The following is a 21,295-nucleotide window of genomic DNA, read 5'->3' on the forward strand; positions in this document are numbered from 1 at the left end:
GATCAGCTCCTCACTGTCCAGGATGCTTCCTTGAACGATTCATTTTTTTAGACAAGACCTCATAAGGAAATAACAGAGACAGGACACGCAGTTTCCACTTGGAAGTCACGTGTCATTTGTGTGCAAAGAGGCTATTGACAGGAGAACTTGCCGCCTGCAGAATATGCCAGTGCGATACCTCATTTGAAAGCCAAGGCCTTCTAATTTCTAAAAATATGTGCAAGATCTGTGTGAGTGAAACAAAACCTTCATCACATTTGCCATTCCAAACCCTATAACCATAACCCTAACCCCTGATGGGGGGCCACAAGCAACAGGTTAAGTCATGCTTCGACACAATTTATGTTGAAATCGAGTGAAACAAACTGTTTTTTGTGATACTGAAGGTCACTCTACATTCCAATTGTGTGCAGCTCTAATGTACTTCTCGACAAATCCCAAACTGTGCTTGATCAGTGAACAGTCTTCCACCACTGACTGGAATGGGCATGTATTTATGATGACCGGAGCACTGATGCGGTGACTTTAGGACCGGCTACTGTACCTGTGATGGTGAAGCTGACCGACAGCAGGGGGGGCACGCTAGGCTTCTGCGGGGGCTGGCTCTGAGCTGCTGAAATTACAGGGACATACAGGAGGGAGATTAGCTACAGGCTGGCAGGCTATAAGGCACTGAGCGGCTGTATGGGATCCACTGAAGGCGCTAATAGAGGGGTTTAGGGGCTAAAGAGGGGGGGCAGAGGGGCAGGCTAATAAGGCGTAAGGCACTGGGATATTGGAGGGTTATGTCGGTGTGAGCGAGGCACATGAGGTCTGCAGAGGCGCTGATAGATACAGTGTGTGAGGGACCAGTATTCCCACTGAAGCTTGTGTTATCGCAATGAAGTTCCTATCTGATGTGTCGCTGGATTACTTTGGCTCTCTGTGGAGGACAAGTATCAGGGTTTAAACAGATAGAAGGAGGCAAAACCTTCAAAAACAACACACAAAATGTAAACATGTGAATTTACACCGCTTTGTTGCTCAAATTGTGCCTGAACAGACCACACAAGGGCAAATTCGCATCAGTAAACAGAGGAAGTATGGAACATTTGGATAGAGATTTTTTTCCTACCAACATTAGGCTCGAGGAAATACTTACCCATTTACACTCTCATTCACACACCAGTGTCAGACAATGGAGGGAGGCACGGTGGGTGAAGTGTCTTGCCCAAGGACACAACGGCCTGCTGACTCTCCGTTCACAAGACGACCCGCGCTACTATCAGTGGCACAGAGAGTACCGGCAAATGAGTATGTTTTAGATTTTTTCTGCCACCGTTTTTCCATACGGAGATACAGTATGTTCTTACCTGAGCGTAGACGAGCTGATGCGTACCTGTCTGATCTTTGGGCGTGCCCTCAGTCACGTAAAATGACCAAAGATGTATGTATTCCTATAGCTCCAAACGGGGGTGAAGTTGGAAGCTACCACGCTCTTCCACGGGCACAAAGACCAGACAGGTACGGATCAACTCGTCTAAGCTCAGGTAAGAACAAATCTCCGTATGGAAAAACGGTGGCCTGTTCCTTCAATGGCGTCTTCACATTTCTGCACAAAGGCCTCTGGTTTTGCCGTCTGTAAGTGTCACGACCTACACCTTCAAACATTCACCAAGGCCACCTCTTTCTCTTGAACCAAAGTCCGCTGCTTTGTCAAAAACAAACTGAAAAAGTCAGAGAGGCCGATCCAAGTAGTGCGGACTACAGTATGTTGTATTTTTTTGTCCATTTGTGTGTCTTCTCATCAACAGCTAAATTTGCTTCCTTCACGTCTGGGCACACTTCTGAACCCCTTTGTCCACATCCTACAGAGCATGCGAAGGGAATAGTGTCAAAATGGGGCCTGAAGGAGTTTGATTGGGTCTGCGAGGGAATGCGAAGATTTGTAAGAGATGTCCTTTGGCCCTCAAATACTTTTCCCTTTTGGCCCGCAAATGGAAAAAAGTTTTGGTGCGGCTGAGACCGTCTGAACTGTAGACTTCATTGAACTGATGGTTGGTCATTCATTGATCTGGGTGTTTACTCTGCTCTGAGATGCATTTGCTCAGCTCCAGATCATTGTACCATAAATGCAGCGGCGCACAAGACTTCTAATCACGATTTATTAACATTCTGATGCCAAACCACTATTGATCCATCCTAATACCATCAGCCAAAAGTGCTTACTCAACATCATTTTAATAAAGGGTTGAGGCCACTGCCTGTGGGCCTTCACTCCGCAGCCCATTCCCTTGGCATATCATTTTCATAGATTATATTAGGTCTCACAGGGCTAGGGCTCAGGGCCTGTCGCGGTACTCAATGCGGGAGTGACTTGGAAATCCAGGTCCAGGCCAAAAGGACTCTTTCACACCACACTGCTCACCGACAATGCAAGAAAGTCATTAACTTTCTGCAGTCAATCGCTACAGACCTCCAAGCCTCACACGGCCTTCAGAGTGGCTCAGGGACAGTGCATAGAGAGTTTCATGGACTCCACGCCACACAGTTCTCATTTGAATCAAGGCAGACGAACAAATAACCCTGACACAAAGAAGTAAGAGACATGGGACCATATAGAAAATGCTGTTCATGGTTAGGGCTGGGTACTGTTACACTTTCTTTTCGATACCGATACTTGGTTTATGATACTGATACCTGAACGAGGCTTCTTTTTATACCTATACTAAAAATATTTATCACCCAGAACCAGAAAACAGAACAATAATGTTAATGTATTCCATAAATGTGCAATTTGTTTTGTCTATTTGATCTTAAATAACCAAGTAACTTTCTTTAATGCTGCCCTAGGACCAACAGGCATCAAAATCTGGTCTCTAAAGATATACAGTAATATTCTTTGCCGCTACTTGTTTTCTATATATTCATTTTTTCAATACCAGTAGTACCTAAACCTTTTTTTCACTAGGCCTACCATATTGGTATCATTTAACACCAAGTCCTACTTATGGTTCCATTTCTGCAGCCAATTTGAAATCATCCACAAAAATTCAAGATTGCCAATGCCCTTCTCCAAGTAGCCAAAAAACAGGGCAACTTTCATCCATCCATCCATCCATCCATCCATCCATCCATCCATCCATCCATCCATCCATCCATCCATCCATCCATCCATCCATCCATCCAGATGCCCAGACTTCCCGATCCACCCACACCTCCTACAGCTGTTCTGGGGGGAAGATGGCTGCACTTCACCCCAAACATCTGCTCTGTCAATATAACTTTGCTCACTGTATTTTCTCCTAAATGAGGTCGTACAGGAGAAAGTACGAGTGTTGTCTCTTTGGCGTGTTCATTTCGCTGTCCGAGTGGAAGCAGAATGAGATCTCCGATTGAAGCTCTGACTAGGCCTTTGCCGGTCTTTTAGCTGATCCTGGGTCAGATCTGAAGCTTGTGTGAAGATTAAGATGGAAACGATTAGGAGCAGGAATGAAGATATCCGGCTCGCATCGCTCTATAGGTCTAATCCATGTCTCACAGGAGGGAGGAGATTACGCCGTAACTCTGGTGCAACGTGGAAATGAACAGGCCCATATTAAACACAGGTGCTGCCGACCTTAGGAGGTCGGTGCAAGTCGACTGAATGGAGAAATGGAATGAAGTACTCCTGGTATTTTCTCATTCTGACAGGTCTAAATGACAAAGATTTTCCTGTTCAAACTGCAATTTTTAGTTTTGCTGCAACCCGTTTCTAGCTCTCACAATCCCTCCAGCATATCCGAATTGTTCAAGAAAATGAATAATGTGCACGTTTCATGCCCGGGCACAGATTTGAGCAGTGGCAAAGTGAAGCAGGACCAGCACCCAAAACAAATTGCAATAATTCAGATTCTATTTCTATCTTCCATCACGCAATAAACTGTTGGTGAAGACAATGAATGCAAGATCTGTTTCTTGCTTTGTTTACAACATGCTCTGCAAAAATAAATGTACTCTACAACAATGAAAAGTCAGGTACCTCGTCTTTAACTGTTTTTCCTCCTAAAAGGTAGCATAGGGCGACACGGTAGTACAGCGGTTAGTGCTTGTGCTTCACAGCTAGAAGGTCTGGGTTCAATTCCAATTGTGTGAAGCCATTTATGATGAAACAACTGAGTTTGATATTTTTAAATCAGAATAAAAAAGAAAGTGCCAAAAGTGACCCTGATCAAAAGTGTATGATCAAGAAGAATGGGCCGTTAGATTATATACACTGCGTTCCAAATTATTATGCAAATGACATTTTTCTAAGATTTTCTAAACGGTCAACTCAAATGAGAGTCAGCATAATTTTTAAGTCTTTAACTGGTAGAGGATCATTTAAATGTGGTTGAAAAAATCTCCCAGTGAAAACAGTATTTTTTTCAAAAATATATATAGTAAAAACCTTAAAATCCACTGTTCCAAATTATTCTGCAACTCATCGTTTCAATACATTTTAAAGCTTGTAATTAACTGAAAATGGTCATTTGTTGAATGTGTAGCATTAGGAGGTCATACTTACTGAAATCAAAAGATATTTCAATCAAAAACATCTTGTAGCGGCCGAATTGCCCTGTGTAATATCTGCTTTGGCTGTAGTGTTTAAAGGCGTCTCGGACGCGTGTCTTCTTCAACAAAGTCCATGAAAATGATTGTGTTCCAAAGAGTTTATTGGCATTACCTTCAGCCATCCACAAACCACAACATACACAGGAGATTCCACAGCCAATAGACGCGGTCGAAAAACTGTATACCTCTACACTCCAACACCTGCATGCCCTTCCCTTCCCCCTTATATAGGGCAGGTAATCAATCACATATGATACACACAGCGCCACACAGTGGCAGGAGGCTAAAGGACAGATCAAAGCATATATGGCTCCAACACACCGGCCCCTTAATTGTTGGACCCTGGAGCGAAAACAATTACATACAAAACTTAATATGGAGCCAAAACAAAGCTTACTTGACATTCTTATTTAAATTCTAAAATTGCAGCTTTTCTTGGGAACACATTTTAGGTCAAACAAAACCATTATCCACATTCCAAAAATCTTGTCAATACTCAACATATTTCATAATTAGCATTTGCATTCCATTCTTATTAATTTAGAATCAACACATACATTTCCACCTTTTTCTTTTGAAGGCTTTGTAACTCTTTAGTTGAAACAGTTTGTGGGCTTGCCAACCAAGCAGTAACAAAGCAAAAATCATCCAAACAGTACATTTTTCAGAGTTCCTTGACTCTCCAGGAGTTTGTGGGGATAGCGCAACAACTGTTGTAATGTTGTTCACTTCAAGATGGAAGTAATTTGTGGCACTGAGCAGTGCATCCTTGAATGGGCCACTAACTAGCCCAAGCAGCAGCCATTTTGGAACAGGCCCGTCACTGTCCTCCTCCACAGTGACCGAGATGGCAGTCTTCTCCGGCTCCTCGTCCTTAGAGCCTACAAAACCCACCTCAGCAAGAGGCTGGTCAACACGTAACCTGCTTTCATTGTCCAAGTTGACTGAATCCGATTCCACCAGGTCCACATCAGGAACCTGAACCTCCGGTTGGTGCTCAGGAGCAGCAGGTAGAGAACTGTGCGCGGATTCATTACAAGTGTGCTTTTCAGTGGGGTTACCGGCCCCTGTATCAGTACAAGGAACCACCACTGGGACGTAGATCTCAGGTCCCTCCCAGTCCATTTCTTCAAATTTGTCACCGGCCCCTGTTTCACCAGAAACACATTCTGCCGAGGCTCGAGTGTCGTTTGGTTTAGGCTGGGGCTTTTCTTGAGCCGTAGGCCTACTGGATTTAGCAGATTTAGGCCTATGTTTCTTTGAAGAATTTAAAACAGCCAGTTTTGTAGTAACCTCAGCTATTTTAGTTTCAAGCTCCAGTTCTTTTAATCTTCTTTGAATAACACGTTGTTTTGCTTCAAGCTCATATTGCTGTTCCATAAATGAAGCTTTAACCATTAGCGCAGCATGCTCAGCTTTTGCCTTCACAAGCGTAGCTGCCATCGAAGCTTTCATTTTCTTTAAACTGTCACGAGTGTCTTTATGTGACCTTTCACTTTTTATTTTGTCATTTTTATATCGAAGTGGGTTGTGCGCAGTTTTTACAGTGTTCTTTTTTACAGTGCACACCAAGTCCCGTTCCCAAAAGTCCGTATTCTCTCCGTGCGCCATCATGGGCAAGTCACTTTACAATCAAAGCAAGCGTGTTTCATACCCCATGGACAATCCACGCGGCCTTCTCCAAACGCGTGGCGCTCACTGCGGGGCGGGCTGCTTCCTTGTGATGCTTGCGGCCTCTCCGTTGCAATCATGCTCCCGCGCCGTCTCCGTGCCTCGCCACCGTTGTAGATAGAGGACGCAGACCGTCTTCGATACCGTCCCTTTCCTTCCTCCTCCCGCCAACAGTCCGCCGGCTCGCCGTAGACCTGCGACGATCTCCGCTACGGTAGTTGGTGGGTCCTCTGCTCCAGGTAACCGTGCCGTGCCAATCACAGCAGGCACCACCAACGCCCGGTGCCTGAGGGAGTTTTTCGACAAATGTAGCGGCCGAATTGCCCTGTGCAATATCTGCTTTAGCTGTAGTGTTTAAAGGCGTCTCGGACGCGTGTCTTCTTCAACAAAGTCCATGACAATTACTGTGTTCCAAAGAGTTTATTGGCATTACCAGCCATCCACAAACCACAAAATACACAGGAGATTCCACAGCCAATAGACACGGTCGAAAAACTGTATACCTCTACACTCCAACACCTGCGTGCCCTTCCCTTCCCCCTCATATAGGGCAGATAATCAATCACATATGATACACACAGCGCCACACAGTGGCAGGAGGCTAAAGGACAGATCAAAGCATATATGGCTCCAACACATCTTTACAGGTGAAGTTATATTTTACCATAGGAGCCCTTGTGTGAGAGCAGCTTCAAAATTCTTAAATCCATTAAACTTGTGAGTTTTTGGAGAGTTTCTGCTTGGATTTCTTTGCAGGATGTCAGAATAGCCTCCCAGAGCTGCCGTTTGGATGAAAACTGCCTCCCACCCTCAGAGAAGTTTTTTGTTAAGGCTCCAAAGGTTCTCAACAGGGTTGAGGTCAGGGGAGGAGGGGGTCCACATCATGAGTTTCTCTCCTTTTATGCCCATAGCAGCCAGTGATGCAGAGGTATTCTTTACAGTATGACATTGTGCGTTGTCATGCATGAAGAGGATTTTGTTCGGGAAAGCACGACTCTTCTTTTTGTAGCATAGAAGACAGTGAAAAAATGACCCGCGAGTGCCGGTTGTGAGTCAGTGCGAATCCAACTGCCACCCTTTGGGCCAAACTAAACAGCGGGCTGAAAACAGGTGTCTCTCTCGGAGCGGCCTGTGACACTCTATGGCGGCCGACCTCCAGCTAAAAAACTGTGCTTTTATTCCTCTTTTCAATGAACACGCGTTGCATGACAGGACGTTTGGATTATACTCTGACGAGGCAAAATGGATCTCTCCTCTGGCCCTCTCTCTCTGCCTGCTGCGCTGTAATAATCTCCTCTCTACGAGTCCAATTTAAGTGCATTTCTCCTCAGCCTCGCAGTATTTAAGCACGAGACATAAATGACCAGGGAAATGTGCATGTGTGTGTGTGGGTGCCCATTGTATCATGAGCAAGTGAATGTGGACTAAACTGACTCAGGTCGGACCACAAAGCAACCCCCAATATAAAAACGGTATCTTTTTTACTCATTTAAACAGAAAAAAATATTCTGTACCACTTTGGCAACCTGTGGTATGAGCTGCCACACTGAGACTAGTCCCAAACATGCACGAATACCTCAAAACAACTGCAGATATGTCTTTGATGAGGTAGACAGAATAAAAAAAAATGATTATGTGAAATACCCCCCTAACTATTTGATCATCTTTAACAGTAATTACTTTGGGCAATTAAAATCCTTGGAGTGTGTTTTTATGAACCAGCTGTTGCTTCACACTAAAGCCCCGTTAGTTCATAACCACAGTGCTGCTTATAGACCTACAAAGACTGTTCCTATGTAATTGGTATGCCCGTACATGGACGTGTTGATCTGCGTGGAAGCCACCTCGGGACAGCGGCGTGCGCTAACGCTCGGCGGCGTGTGGCAGCGTGGCATCTTTGATCACAAGTGCAGCCGTTTCACTTGAGGATCGCGCTGATTTGTCGGCTGCCGTGTTTTGTGACAGCCGTACGCTGCCATGAAGAAAGGAAGAAGCTCCGCCGCGCAATTACCAAAACGCGAGGACAAGCGTTCCCGGGAGTGCGAGTGGAAGGGGCGTGCAGCGGGCGCACAAGTGGCACGACGAGGGGGGGGGCTGTGGAATTCAAGGCACCAGCGAGAGTCAGTGCAGAGCTTGTCTGATCTGTGTATGTTTGCTTTGATGAATGTTGTTCTGATTGTTGATTGGCTACACGAATAAAGTAAATCAACAGAATTACTCATTCAGAGGCAGGCATGTAGGATTTCTCCATATACTGTATATTAGGTAAACATGTGAATCAAAGGTTCTAACTAAAACATTTGGGCAAAGTTATTTGCTTTTAAAATAAGCTTACAGGACACTGTATACATGAGCTCTATACTTTGGGTTTCCAGATCATGTGGCTAAAACTGGCTATGGTATGGCTGTGGACCACCCATGCCCCTCTACCCCTAACCCACCCATTCACTAGTGCTGCACTCTTTAACAGACTATGTAGTAGGGATGGGCCGAGATCAAATTGCTACGAGATTTTTCTTCATAGTGTAAAGTGATCTTGTTTTTTTTCTTCTTTTATTTTTTTGTAGGCTGCAATTTGGATATAGATACTGCTTATAGACCTATAGACTTCTTACAGGTAATATATACTTTCGCATGCCGCTAGAGGGCACTGCAGGCTAATCGAGCAGCAGAAAGAAAGTTTGGAGTGAGCAAGAACTGCTATGAAGTAAACAAAACAAAGCTAATCAAGTGCTAAAAGCTCGATGGCCAGGGAGAGGCTTGTCAACGGTGCAGTTACGCCTCCGTGCCCAGGGAGTTGCCAAGGCGATTGACTTGGAGTGAGATGGAGAGTTTGGTATGTTCTTCATGCTATAATAGTGATCTGAGCTGTTTATGTGACGTTAACATATCAGACACATATTTATTACATTGTTTAGCTTCATGTTGCTAACCATCAATGTGCTACGTTAGCATACCGCACGCCTATTCAGCTTGTTGTTTTTTCATTTGGCATTTTTTGGCTGGTGCGTCTTGAACTCCGGAGCGACGTATAGTTCAGGAAAATACGGTATATTGATCGACACTTAAAGGGGGGGTATTATGCAAAATGGACTTTTTCAAGCTTTCCATCATGTTATTCTGTCACTCCCTCATTAAAAACATGGCTGAAGTGTTGCCTTGGCACATTCACGTATTTCTGAGTAATCTGTAAAAACTCTGATGGCGATTTTAGGGATAGGTTTGCCTGAGTCCTCCTAGGAACGCCCCCACCTCCTGGAGACGCCTCCGAGCTTTCGTCACCAGCCGAGCTTTCGTCACCAGCCGAGTAACCAACCACTGCTCCTCAGCAGAACCCCCTCCCCACTGATGCCACAGACAGCGTGTGGAGGGGGCGTGTCTAAAGGCTCAGAGGTTCTTAAAGAGACAGAGGCCGATTTCAAGACATTCACTACAGCCATTTTGAGAGAGCAAATACATACAAGGCAGTTATTCTAATTTACTGCATTTACAGACCAACAGAAGGTTTGGTCATCATTGTAGTGTGCTACAGACTGGTGCTATGTGATTGAAAAAAGCATAATACCCCCTCTTAAAAAAGAAAGAAAAGTGATACGTTTTCAGGTGAGGCGCTGGTGACCGCCGCCTCGGTGTTTAAACCTGCAGACTGGAGCCGCTGCAGATCCACACTCGCACCTCGTTACTTTCTCTTTCATTACGAACTAAAGTCTCCGCTGTTGGAAACAACAATTTCCCGCTGCACGGCCAGTCCGGGTCGATCTGTCGTCTATTTTGCGATTGTACACGCGCATCTACTACGCACGAAATATGTCATGCCCACGCGGACAACGACGGAGACGCCAGCGTGCAGGATGTTCAGGATGATTACAGCAGGACATTTGAGGTCAAAAGAGGTCAGTCTAACTAAGAATCACTCTCAGACTGCTTACATACTAAATCTAAGTCTGTGTCTCCTTCTTTCCCTAGTGAATTAACTTTTAAGCTTCGAATTCTATTTAATTATTATTTACAATTGCATTAGGAAATGTAATCAGAATACACCTGTCTAAAGAGCCAAATGTATTAGCCTTGTTCAGTGGCGTGCACAGACATTTTCAGGGGCAGGTGCTCAACCAAGACAAAAGGGCACAACCCCCCCACCCCCCAAAAAAAGACAAAAAAAGTGATTTTTCTGTAATTAGTGAGACTAACAGACCATTGATTAACACAGCAACATAAAATGTCCAATTATGTGAACCTAATGGTAAACTGCATAGACTTTAGAGGACGATGTAGGACTATCACAAGGCTCTGCTCTGCACTGAAGTCTAGCACAAATACAAATAAATGATGCAAATGTACTATAGCCTACACTTAAAACATCTGTCAATATCATGACATGGATATTTTTGTCCATGTCAAAAATATGCTAAAAAACAATAATCCTGGGCTGTTCACACAGATGCACAGTGTCCAGAACCCAGGCATCTCCTCTCCCCTCTGTCTCCTTAGCTCAGTTCACTCTGCTCTGGCCCTGGTCTACGCTCAGCCCTGACTTAGTCTGAGTAATAGAGGTAATTTTCAGAACATTTTATAGCGACAAAACAAACCACTAAAGTGAGTGACTTGTTACCGCTGACTTTGTCCGGACGGTCTCGACACGCGCGGCGGCGCTGACGTCCTCGCACTGACGGCCCTTTAGTTTCCTTTCCCCTTAATAATCCAGTCATGTCGCGCAGACTCGTTCATAAAGTTATCGGATTTACAGTTTACTTCTTACAGAGATGGGCTGTACCATCTTCTCGAACGGGGGAAACGCGGGGACGGCACAGCGAGAGGCGGAGGAGGAATGAAGCGCGAGTTGAAGTTGTTGAACATTAAAACTGTACTTTCAGCACATGTTGGCTTAGTAGGGCAAATATCAAAGAACAATAAAAGAAATAATACTTAATATTGGGTAGGAAAAAAACAGGTCTTCAGACGGGCACTTAAAGGACACAGGGCAAAGGGGCAGGTGCTTGAGCACCACCTGGGCTCTATCTGTGCACGTCCCTGGCCTTGTTCTAATATTAAATATGCACACAAATAGAGCTTCTTATTAGTTTGTTGATTGTGTTACAAACAATACAATACAATGGCTCCATACAAAATATTTTCAAACTATTATTAATTATTGCAAACTATGTCAAAATCTTGTCTCGTTCTCGTAGAGTCAATCTCATGTCTCGTCTCATCTGGTGGGATTTGTATCTCGGCCCACCCCGACTATAGTGCACTCTTTCTGCAAAACAGTTTGTTAAACTTCGGTAATAATGGGTTTCTGCAATAAAGAAAAGACCGACCAAATTCAGGAGACAGATGAATATTCATGGATAAACATTAGTCAGATAAGTTTTATATAACATGGGTTAAGGTGGGAAACAGATTTGATCACTCAAGAGGTCAAGCTAAAGGTCAGCAGCTAACTTCAGGAGCTTTGCATCAGTTTATTAACAGTAACAGTTTATTGAAATGCTTTATTCATACACAATACGCAACATGAGATTAAGGGTTTTTTTCACTGTTAGGTCCACATAAAAGGGGGTTTTAGGTCAGTGTGAATCCAACCACAGCACTTTAGGTCAAACTAAACAGCCGCTCCGAGATGCGGAGGTGAAGTGAAGGCGGCCGACCGCGCGCCAAACTGTTTTCAACTTTCATTCCTCTTTTTTAATGAACATGCGCTGTATCATAGGACATATGGAGTACTCCTTTGATGAGGCTAAATGGACACATTTTATATCAGATCTTGAGCATGTGAATGTGGACTGAGGCCTGTTTCACACCGCACGCCGAGCTCAGAGCCGAGCGCCCTTTGCGGCAGAACTACCTCGCGGCAAGCGGCATGTATTGATACCACCATGGAGCAGGGGCGAAGTGCCTAGAGTAGTATTGGACTCAAGCGTCTCGTGGTTCATTCTAAAGCAACACTATAATAATTACAAGATAGGAATACAACTGATATGTCTCCTTAACATGCAAAATGTGTTTTAAGCACAATAGAAAAAAGAATGAAAAAAAGTAGCCATTGAAAATTATGTTATTATTATGCCTAAAGTTATATTTAAGTATATTTCCTTATGTATTCCAAGTACACGATTGGATAGACGTGAAATTGCTTTATAAAAGTGTATTTTTGTACATTTTGGTGTTGAAAGTCGCTTCGCTGCGCGGCCCACACGCGAATGAAATGCGCTCGAGTTCCATTTTTGGTTTTCGGAGCGGAGGCCTCGGCGTGCTGTCTGTACACAAGAGCTTTCCCATCTGAACAACAGGGCGCGACTTGAAGCACGGCTTGCGAATGCTGGCGCTGGCTGGTTCGCTCGTCAATTCGTTGACGAATCCGCGTGCGGTGTGAAACAGGCCTTAGCAAACTTTGAAGTAAATGCTCCTACATGTGTGAAGACGCCCTGTTGCTACATTGTGGTGTTGACCTGCCTAGTGACCATTGATGCTCCGCAAAGTTAGAGCTGCTATTACTCCACTGCACTACATGCTTACATCCATCTCCACAACAGAATCAACCACGACAACCCCAATAATATAGAGAGAGCGCTCCACAGAGCTCCACAGAGCTCCACAGAGCAGTGAGGTCTTCTTGTACTCTCTTTGTGAAGTGATTCATGAGCGCCACGCCACAGACAAGAAGTATGAACGGCATGTGATGTCCATTCTACAACCTGAAGGGAATTAACACCTTTGAAGAAGAGAACTGGATGATTCTCGAAATGTCAGGCACGTAAGTGAAGAAAAGTCCAGGTGAATCTCTGTGTTTATGAGCTGTGACATTCTGGTATATGGTAGAAAACATCCGCACACAACACGATGGATGTACTGTTTGGTGGGGACTATATAAATACTTTACCTTTGTCCTTCTGCTTGAGCTCGCTGATGTACGTGAGCAGCTCGGCGTTGGCCTGGACGCAGTAGACCTCGCGGGTCTGCAGGCCCCCGCCACACAGGCCCGTCAGGTTACCGCGACGACGGTCCTGCTGACCCAACAGCAGGTCCACCCTGCACTCGCTCCACTCCGAGCTCCTCCACGTGAACCTGCGCACAGAGGGACCATCTGTTTTTGTAAGTCTAATAACAGCAGCCGCCTCACTGGGATCTTCAGGCGCTGTTCATCAAACGGAGGAACAGGTGGAAATCAAATGTAAAGTCTAAATGAAGAGTCAGCAGATGGATAGTTTCCTCGGCCATTACCCGTACTTAGACCATTCTTCTCAACAGGGAAAATCTCAAAAACTCAGAGGGAGAAAAGAGAAACTTTGGGGAGACTGAAGACAGCTTTTAAATCGACAAATAGTGCAAGTCCCAGTGATGAGCAGAGTCGTTAAAGAAAAGTGAAACCTTAGGATTTTAACGTTTAACGCTATAACGTTTTTGCATTGTACTTTTAATATGTCTCCTTGATGTAGGGCCACCTTGAGTGCTTAGAAAGGCGCCATACAAATAAAATGTATTATTATCAATGTAAAGTGCCAGGAGAGTTACTGACGCCATTTAAAACTGTGAAGTCTGTCACCGCTAACATTGGTGGACCTTAGCTACAGCTATAATTTGCACAAACCTGTTCTAGAGAAAGAACCACACTCAAAACATTCAGCCTTGGATGCAACATGCGACAGACCTGAGTTACTACTGTATAGTTTTTATTTTATTATTATTTTTTTATTCAGGGACAGGCCACATTAATGCGCAGATCAATGTGTCAACAACCCGCATCCGACCAACGTTTTCAACTCGAACCGCCAAATAAAAAAAGAAGAAAATATTGTACCCGACTTGTTTTTTTTAGTACTAGACTAGTACTATATAAACTACGTAAGGGATAATGTATAGAACGCTGGTGACCAGCGTTCTATACATTATCCCGCTTATTATACGGCCATTTGCCAACTGAACACACACAACATAAACTTCGTACGCTTTTATGAAGGCCGAAAGGTTTATTTAATGACTTCCGGGACAAATAGTTCCCAAAAGTTTGCGCGTTGCGCTGCAGCGTTTGGCTAGGCTAGAAGCAGCAAGGCTAGCAGCTAGCCTAGCCACTTAGTTGAAGGCGCAGTTGGAGGAATGGCGGTGAATCTTTGGGTAAATTGAAAGTCAGACTCACGCTAACTTCACGAGCAATTCCCCCAACTTCTCTGGCAGTGACGGGAACAGAGATAGTGTCCGCTACTACGTACGCGCGGAGTGATATGAAAGCAAGAACTCCGTTGCCATGGGCAGCGGTCATTATTTTTTTCAGAGGTCCTTTATCAGAAAATAATGACCGGTAGAACGTTGGGAAATCCCATTCAAATCAACGAAGCGTTCTACTTACGTTGTGAAGAGCCGTATAATAAAAAGGTTTAATTGGCATCTTTATTTCAAACGACCCGAATATCATTAAAATATTAACCACAGGTGACCTGCACATCACTGTAGGCCACAGGTGTTGTTAACTGAATGCTACAAGCTGTGGCTAATGGCCTTAGCAGCTTAAGCTCTGTTGACACTTCAAACTGTAAAATCTCAGAGACAGGTTTCTGTTTAAATCCTGCAGTGTCGTTGAACTGACAGCACTAATGTCCATCTTTGCCACATGCGGGTTTGTTTACGTAGCCATGTGCTCTCTGGATCTTTATGATTATCTTCTTGAGCGATCGCTCATCTTTTATAGTTATGTTCATGAGCAATTATTACGATTACATACAAATGCTGTGGTCAATCAGCTGTCCTTTATTTTAGTCCAATATCACTGAATGTTGTGGTATGGCATATGTTGGGGGGTATTTTAACTGTTAAAATATTCCCCATGATAAGAATTTGTCTGATACTGGTGTAAATGATACTGACGCACCAGTGTGCAGGTAAGCCCCATGCCTCTTGTCTCGTCTTGTCTTCTCTTGGGTCTGATTTATGACAGATCACAAACACAAATGCTCTGCCTCTAAACCGGATAAATTATCCAACTCTGTGGCAAAGCAAAAGTACAGAAACCTGCAGTGACATCGATGTCTGTGTTCCACTAATAGCAGTGAAACGCTCCGTGTTGTCCCTACAAAATAAAAGCCGTCAATGTTCCTCAGCTGGGAGAGTTTGACGGTGAAGAGAATATCAGAACGACAGGAGCAGCCGGTTTAGGCTGATTACTAAACTCATGCATAGATGCCCCAGGGCTGAAGACAGCGGAGCTGACGTCCAGTCCTTGCTGGAGCTTGGGAACAGTGGAAGGGGAAGGACAAGTGAGTTTTTAAGGTACAAGGGTCTCGAATGTTGGGGTCTCAAAGCCTTCTTGCACAGACAAAACATGTTGTTTTGGTAGAACAAATGATACAGTCACTTGGACTCTATTACATGGACAACAATGGATGGATCAGCCAATTCCATGTTTACAAATGATCGGCCTGAATACATTAATCACAAATTCACACAAACACACGAACATGGGCGAAGTGTTAGGAGTCTTTAAAGTCTGTCTTTTCTCTCATTGTTACAGAGAACAATGGACTCTAAACTAGCAGCGTCTCTTGCCTTGTGTATGAAAACCTTGAGAATTGTTCTGATTAAAACTGAATAGAGTTGATTACAGCTTATATTCGCACATGTAATCACATGGGCTATCATTGTATGTGATGTATGTCATTACGGCTAACATTGAACTCAAGTCAAAAGACAATGGCAAGTATGTTTTTGATGAGGGAACAGTGTTGTAACATGTCAAAAAGCTCTAAAAGGTGAGTTAGCATAATAATAGTTAGCAAGAAGTAAACATTTGAACCAAAAAAGTCTTTCAGATAAAGAAAATGCACTGAACAAAACAATGGAAAACTCCTGAATGACTAAGAGCCTAAATAAACTATCACAGTGATCGTAAAGCCTTAAAGGAACAGGCCACTGTTTTTCCATACTGAGATATGTTCTTACCTGAGCTTAGACGAGTTGATGCGTACCTGTCTGGTCTTTGTGTGTGCGCTCAGCCACGCACAAAGACCAAAGATGTTGTTAGCATTTGGCCTCTCCCAGTGTATTCCTATAGCTCCAAACAGGGGTGAAGATGGAAGCGACCGAGTTCTTCCACACGCACAAAGACCACACAGGTACGTATCAACTCGTCTAAGCTCAGGTAAGAACAAATCTCAGTGTGGAAACACGGTGGCCTGTTCCTTTAAAGAGACTAGATGCAAGTTGGTAGTTTTATGCTCACTACTGCCACCTCAGGTCTAACACGTAACTGCAGTCTCTATATTAAACTTGTGCATGACGGCACTTCAGACCCAAAGTGACACCTTTTTGAGTGACAGTGCAGGATTTTAGAGGCTCATTAGGACATGGCTGGAACATGTACGTGGAGGAAAATATTTAGTTTTAACATGTTTAAACTCTGTAAAGTCCCATTAAGCCAGATCTGACCATTTGAAACACTAGTCGCAGAGTGAGTCTCCTCTCGTTGGAACTAGGATCTCGTCAACGCCACACCGCCGCCAGTGTCATAAGCTACAGAGGCCAGGCATGGGAGGGTCAGACTCTGCACTGGCCTCAGCTAAACGCACGCTGTCTGAAGCCTGAAACTAACCCTAACCCAATGTCAAAACTTCGGTCGTAGAATGAGAGTGTGAATAGGCGAGTGGATCCTTGCTGTTTGAGTGTGTAGGTGGAAAAGTGCTATACAAGCTGAGAGCACCATTTTACCATTAAATGAAAGAGCATACAGCTGTACACAGTTAAGTATCTGTCCTGAACGCCGTTGCTTTCAGGGCGCACTTATCACTGTAAACGCTGATCAGAACGTGCACAGCTGTAACACAAAGGAGAATTTACTCAGATGAGCTTTTGAAGATCACGACAGTTGTGGAAAAACATGTTAGCATTTGATAAAACCCTTCTCATGCAGACGAAAGATCTACGAATCCTAACATAATCCATTTGGTTCAATATATCCTTTCCCTCTACGACGATACATGCATGAAGAGCAGACTCACGTGGGACAGGGGGGCACGCTGTCGCCCGTCGGGTCGCACTCCTCCGTCTCCTCCAGCGGGTCACAGTCGGCGCCCTCCCCCACAGACAGCTGGGTGACCTGGCGGAGGCGTGTCCTGGTGCCGCGGGGAGAGGAGGGGTCCGCGCAGGCTTTGGAACAGGGCGACCACTGGCTCCACGGGGTCAGCTGGCAGTCCCGGGGCAGGACGCACGACTGCAGGGTGAGGGGCAGGTCCCGCGGGATGCACAGGCTGAGGAGGGAAATATGGAAGTCTTAGGTTTAATGACTTCAGCAGCAGTGGAACAGCTCAAGCCAAATTGTTATTGACACAAGTGCAACATTTGTCCTTCTGTTTTAGAAATGCCCAAATATTAATTATGGAACAAGTTCTTCAAGAACTTGTGTACATGTTCTGCACAAAAACTGGCCCAAAACATTGTGACATCAATAAGAAAATAGTGTGTTTCTGATGCAAGTGTTGCCCTGTACCTAAGATATTTAATACAACTCACGTCATTTTCCATTATGTAGATGCCATTGTGACATTTTTACTATGAACAGATATACCAATGTACAGAAAATAATCCAGTGTGGTTGTGTTTTTGTTGTTTTTCTTTTTTACATTGTATTATTGTGAAGTAACATATTGATTTTTGGGGGTTGGCGCTCATAAGCTTCTTACGTCAGCCCACTCCTTTAGAGCAGAATGCATACTGTTCAAATAAACTAAGCCAAACTAAACCCCAGATTTGACATGGCGGCCATCTTGTGACTGGCCGGCGAGGCTGACCCCTAGAGCAGGGGTCCCCAACTGGACGGACCAGATCCGGACCCCAAAGCCTTTCCATCCACTCAATATACTTAATTGCTAAGGCTGAATTAAAAATTATCCTTGCAATTTGAATAATAGGTTTCGCTTTAGATTAAGGTGTGCTCATTAAGTATTAATAAGCATTAGTATCATTTTAGGGTAAGGGTTAAGGTCAGGGTTAGGTTTAGGGTTGGCTATGAATAAGCGTAGTATGTTAACAGATAAAAGTATAATAAGCAGTGTGTTAATACTTTACAAGCATATTATTAATGCTTATTAGTACCTTATAAATACTTTCGAGCATACCTTATTATAAAGCGTTTCCATATATATGCTCATGCTTTAACATTTTCAAGAGCGATGACTGCATATGTCCGGACCCTGGACCTATGGTGATAGTTACGAAAGAAAAGTTTGCGGCCCTCCAGCTGATTTAGTTGGGGACCCTGCACTTTAGCAACCAATGCAAAACCAGGAGCAACATTTTCATTAATCCAACAGCAGAATGTGAAACACTCATTGTTTGTGATTGGTTTATGACTTCTAAGTCTTGTATCTCAGTTGTTTAGCTGCATTAGCGTTGTTTTCTCCATTCCCAGGGTTCACTGTATCACTGCCCCATGTCCAATAAATACTGGCCATGTGTTAAAAAGTACAGAAATACTGTTTTAAAGTAGGAAACACATGTTATATTTGATATAAATAGAATGATTTGAAGTGTTTGACAAAGGAAAATCCATGAACAAATGATATAAAGTCATAAATACTGGAATAACCTTACTTTCTTACCAGATTTGACATACAGTCAGTCACAATGATCTCATGAAATAAAAATAGATATGAAACAGTGTCAAGGAAATAAGTGGTGTCTTCATTTGATGACATTGCACTGGGTTGGAAGGGCCAGTCACAAGATGGCCACCAGAACTTCCATTCATTCCAACGTGTTACTGTGGCCATGTCCTATCTAGAGAGAATGCTGCTTCTTATCTGAAATGAATCTGCAATAATCTGCATAAAAGTTCCTGGATCACCTGTTGATCCGCTGATAAAACCTGCATTATGTTCGCCTCTCAGATAGTGACTGTTGACAAATACCCTCTTAAATCCCCCTCAACATCCGCCAGGTTCGACTTTGACTGTGCCTTTAGAGACGCCGAGCGATGCAGCGACTGCCATGGCTCCGTTTTTCTCTGCTCAATATCCGTGTGTGTTTTTAAAAGCCCCTAATGCCGCCAATGACCCACTTTCTCCTCCGCCACTTTCTGCTTTCACTGCGCGCCGTTTGTTGTCAATGATTTTATCCCCCCCTCCCTCTTTTTGGTGTAAAAAAGCAGTCATTATTTCTTCATCTCTGTCACGGCGACAGAATGAGGACACGAGTGTTTAAATAACTAAGACGCTGTTCGTTTGGATGAGGGGAGTCCGGGCCACAATAGGCTGCGACGGAGCTGGCAGAGTTACTACAGCCTCATTATGGAGAGCGTTTGCAGCTTAAGGAGAGGATGCTATGGGAAGGGATTCTGAAGGAGGTTTCGGAGAGAGACAGAGAAAGCTTGCGATGGGAAAAAGTCACTGCTAATGATGGTACTGGGCTTTGGAATGGGACGGGGCACAACAACAGAGGCTTGGTACAAAAGACAGAAGACTAAACTCGTTTTCTCTGCCTCACTTATGTCAGTTTACCCCGAGGCGGACGGAAGGAAAAATGCAACGATTAAGTATGTCCAGAAGAGGGAAAAACTAAACTAAGGCTTTGCTAGTTTTATGAATGACTTTCCCCATTGTTACTAGCCTGTCCAGCCAGAACACATTATACGCTTTCTTACAAAGGGTGATTTCTTTGAATTCCCGATGGGTGTGATTGACAATTGTATTAACCAATCAAAGAAGAGGTTTTACAATGCATCAGTGAGGAGAGCGGAGACTAATGTGAACGAGCTGCAGTTTGTCATTAGAAACTGTTCAGATTTGAAACGTAGGAGAATTCAACACAAACACGTAACAGCTGTTTCAATCCATGCACGTTTGGAATGGGACAAGTAAACTTTCAATACAGGAGTTTCCAATGACCTCACACATAGTTCCGGCGGCCATTTTGAAAGTAGAATTATGCAGTACAACATGTAACAATATCTCTACTCAGGATGAAAATGAAAGACAGCTGATGGACAGTGGCATTTGTATGTACCCGTAATCATTGCTCAAGAAGATAACAGTAAAAACACCAGACTTCACGTTTATGTGAAGAAACCAACACATGTGGCACAGACGTAGCAGCTCTGTCTGTGGAGCGACAGCAGGAAGATCAGCTTCACTCCTCAGACTAAATAAACACATCAAAGAGGAAACAGAAAACCTTTCTCTGTGATTTTTACAGTTCATTATGTCAACAGAGTCTCAGTCTGAGTCAGTGTTAAAGCTGCTCAAGACATTAGCATGCTACCGGTTAGCAACTGTCTTCAACACAAGAAACACATGTGTGGCTCACACCTAACACTGAGGAAATACTACAGTAACATCTCAGCTCTGACCTCCGTCACATGTTGTGTCCAAGGCTTGATGTAAAGCTGAGCTGTTGAAGCTAAATGCTAACCGGTAGCATGCTAGCGTCTTGAGCAGCTTAAATACTCACTTACTGGTTTCTTCACATAAACGTGTGTCTCTGGGGCCGTGTTTTTACTCTTATCTTCATGAGCAATGACTACGAGTACACAAAAATGCCACTGCCGATCAGTTGTCTTTCATTTTCATCCTGAGTAGAGATATTGCTACATTTGTAGTACTGCACAGTTCTACTTCGGTATTCAAAATGGCCACCATAACAACAAAAGTCACATGACTGAAAAGCATGTATAGAAGAAAATCCTCTTGATCCTGTTGATACTTCAGATCAACATCCACAGGTATGTTCTTGTTCATTCAAGTACATTTAAGACAATACTTCACTGGTGGTTCTGCTTTTGAACAGCTACAAAAATAAGATATTGGACAAGAACCATATGAGATGACATCATAGTGATATCACACAAAAGCACACACTTTTTACCTTTGAAAATGTTGGATGGATTTTTGCATTTTGAACTGAAGTTTGAATTGAAGAAATGCAACCAAGTGCCCCAAGATAACTCTGGAGGAGCTGTGAAGTCCTGCCGCTGAGCTATAAGTCGTATCTACACAAATCTGGCCTTCATGGACGAGTGGAAGAAGAAAGCCATTATTGAAAGGAGGCCATAAGAAATCCCGTTTGAAGT

The 21,295-nt window shown here is 43.9% G+C and overlaps 1 protein-coding gene across 1 annotated transcript in view; it reads right to left on the reverse strand.

The window, feature by feature from the left end:
* thsd7ab (thrombospondin, type I, domain containing 7Ab) overlaps nucleotides 1–21,295 on the reverse strand; it is a 357,113-nt gene that overhangs the window by 199,791 nt on the left and 136,027 nt on the right. Inside the window, exons 4-6 of the mRNA XM_079562212.1 lie at nucleotides 17,232–17,480; nucleotides 13,127–13,311; nucleotides 545–613 (exon numbers count right to left, since the gene is read on the reverse strand). Coding sequence (XP_079418338.1) covers nucleotides 545–613; nucleotides 13,127–13,311; nucleotides 17,232–17,480 — 503 coding nt within the window. The remainder of the gene's footprint in view (nucleotides 1–544; nucleotides 614–13,126; nucleotides 13,312–17,231; nucleotides 17,481–21,295) is intronic.

Source organism: Gobius niger (genome assembly GCF_951799975.1).
Source record: "Gobius niger genome assembly, chromosome: 8".
NCBI classification, from domain to species: domain Eukaryota; kingdom Metazoa; phylum Chordata; class Actinopteri; order Gobiiformes; family Gobiidae; genus Gobius; species Gobius niger.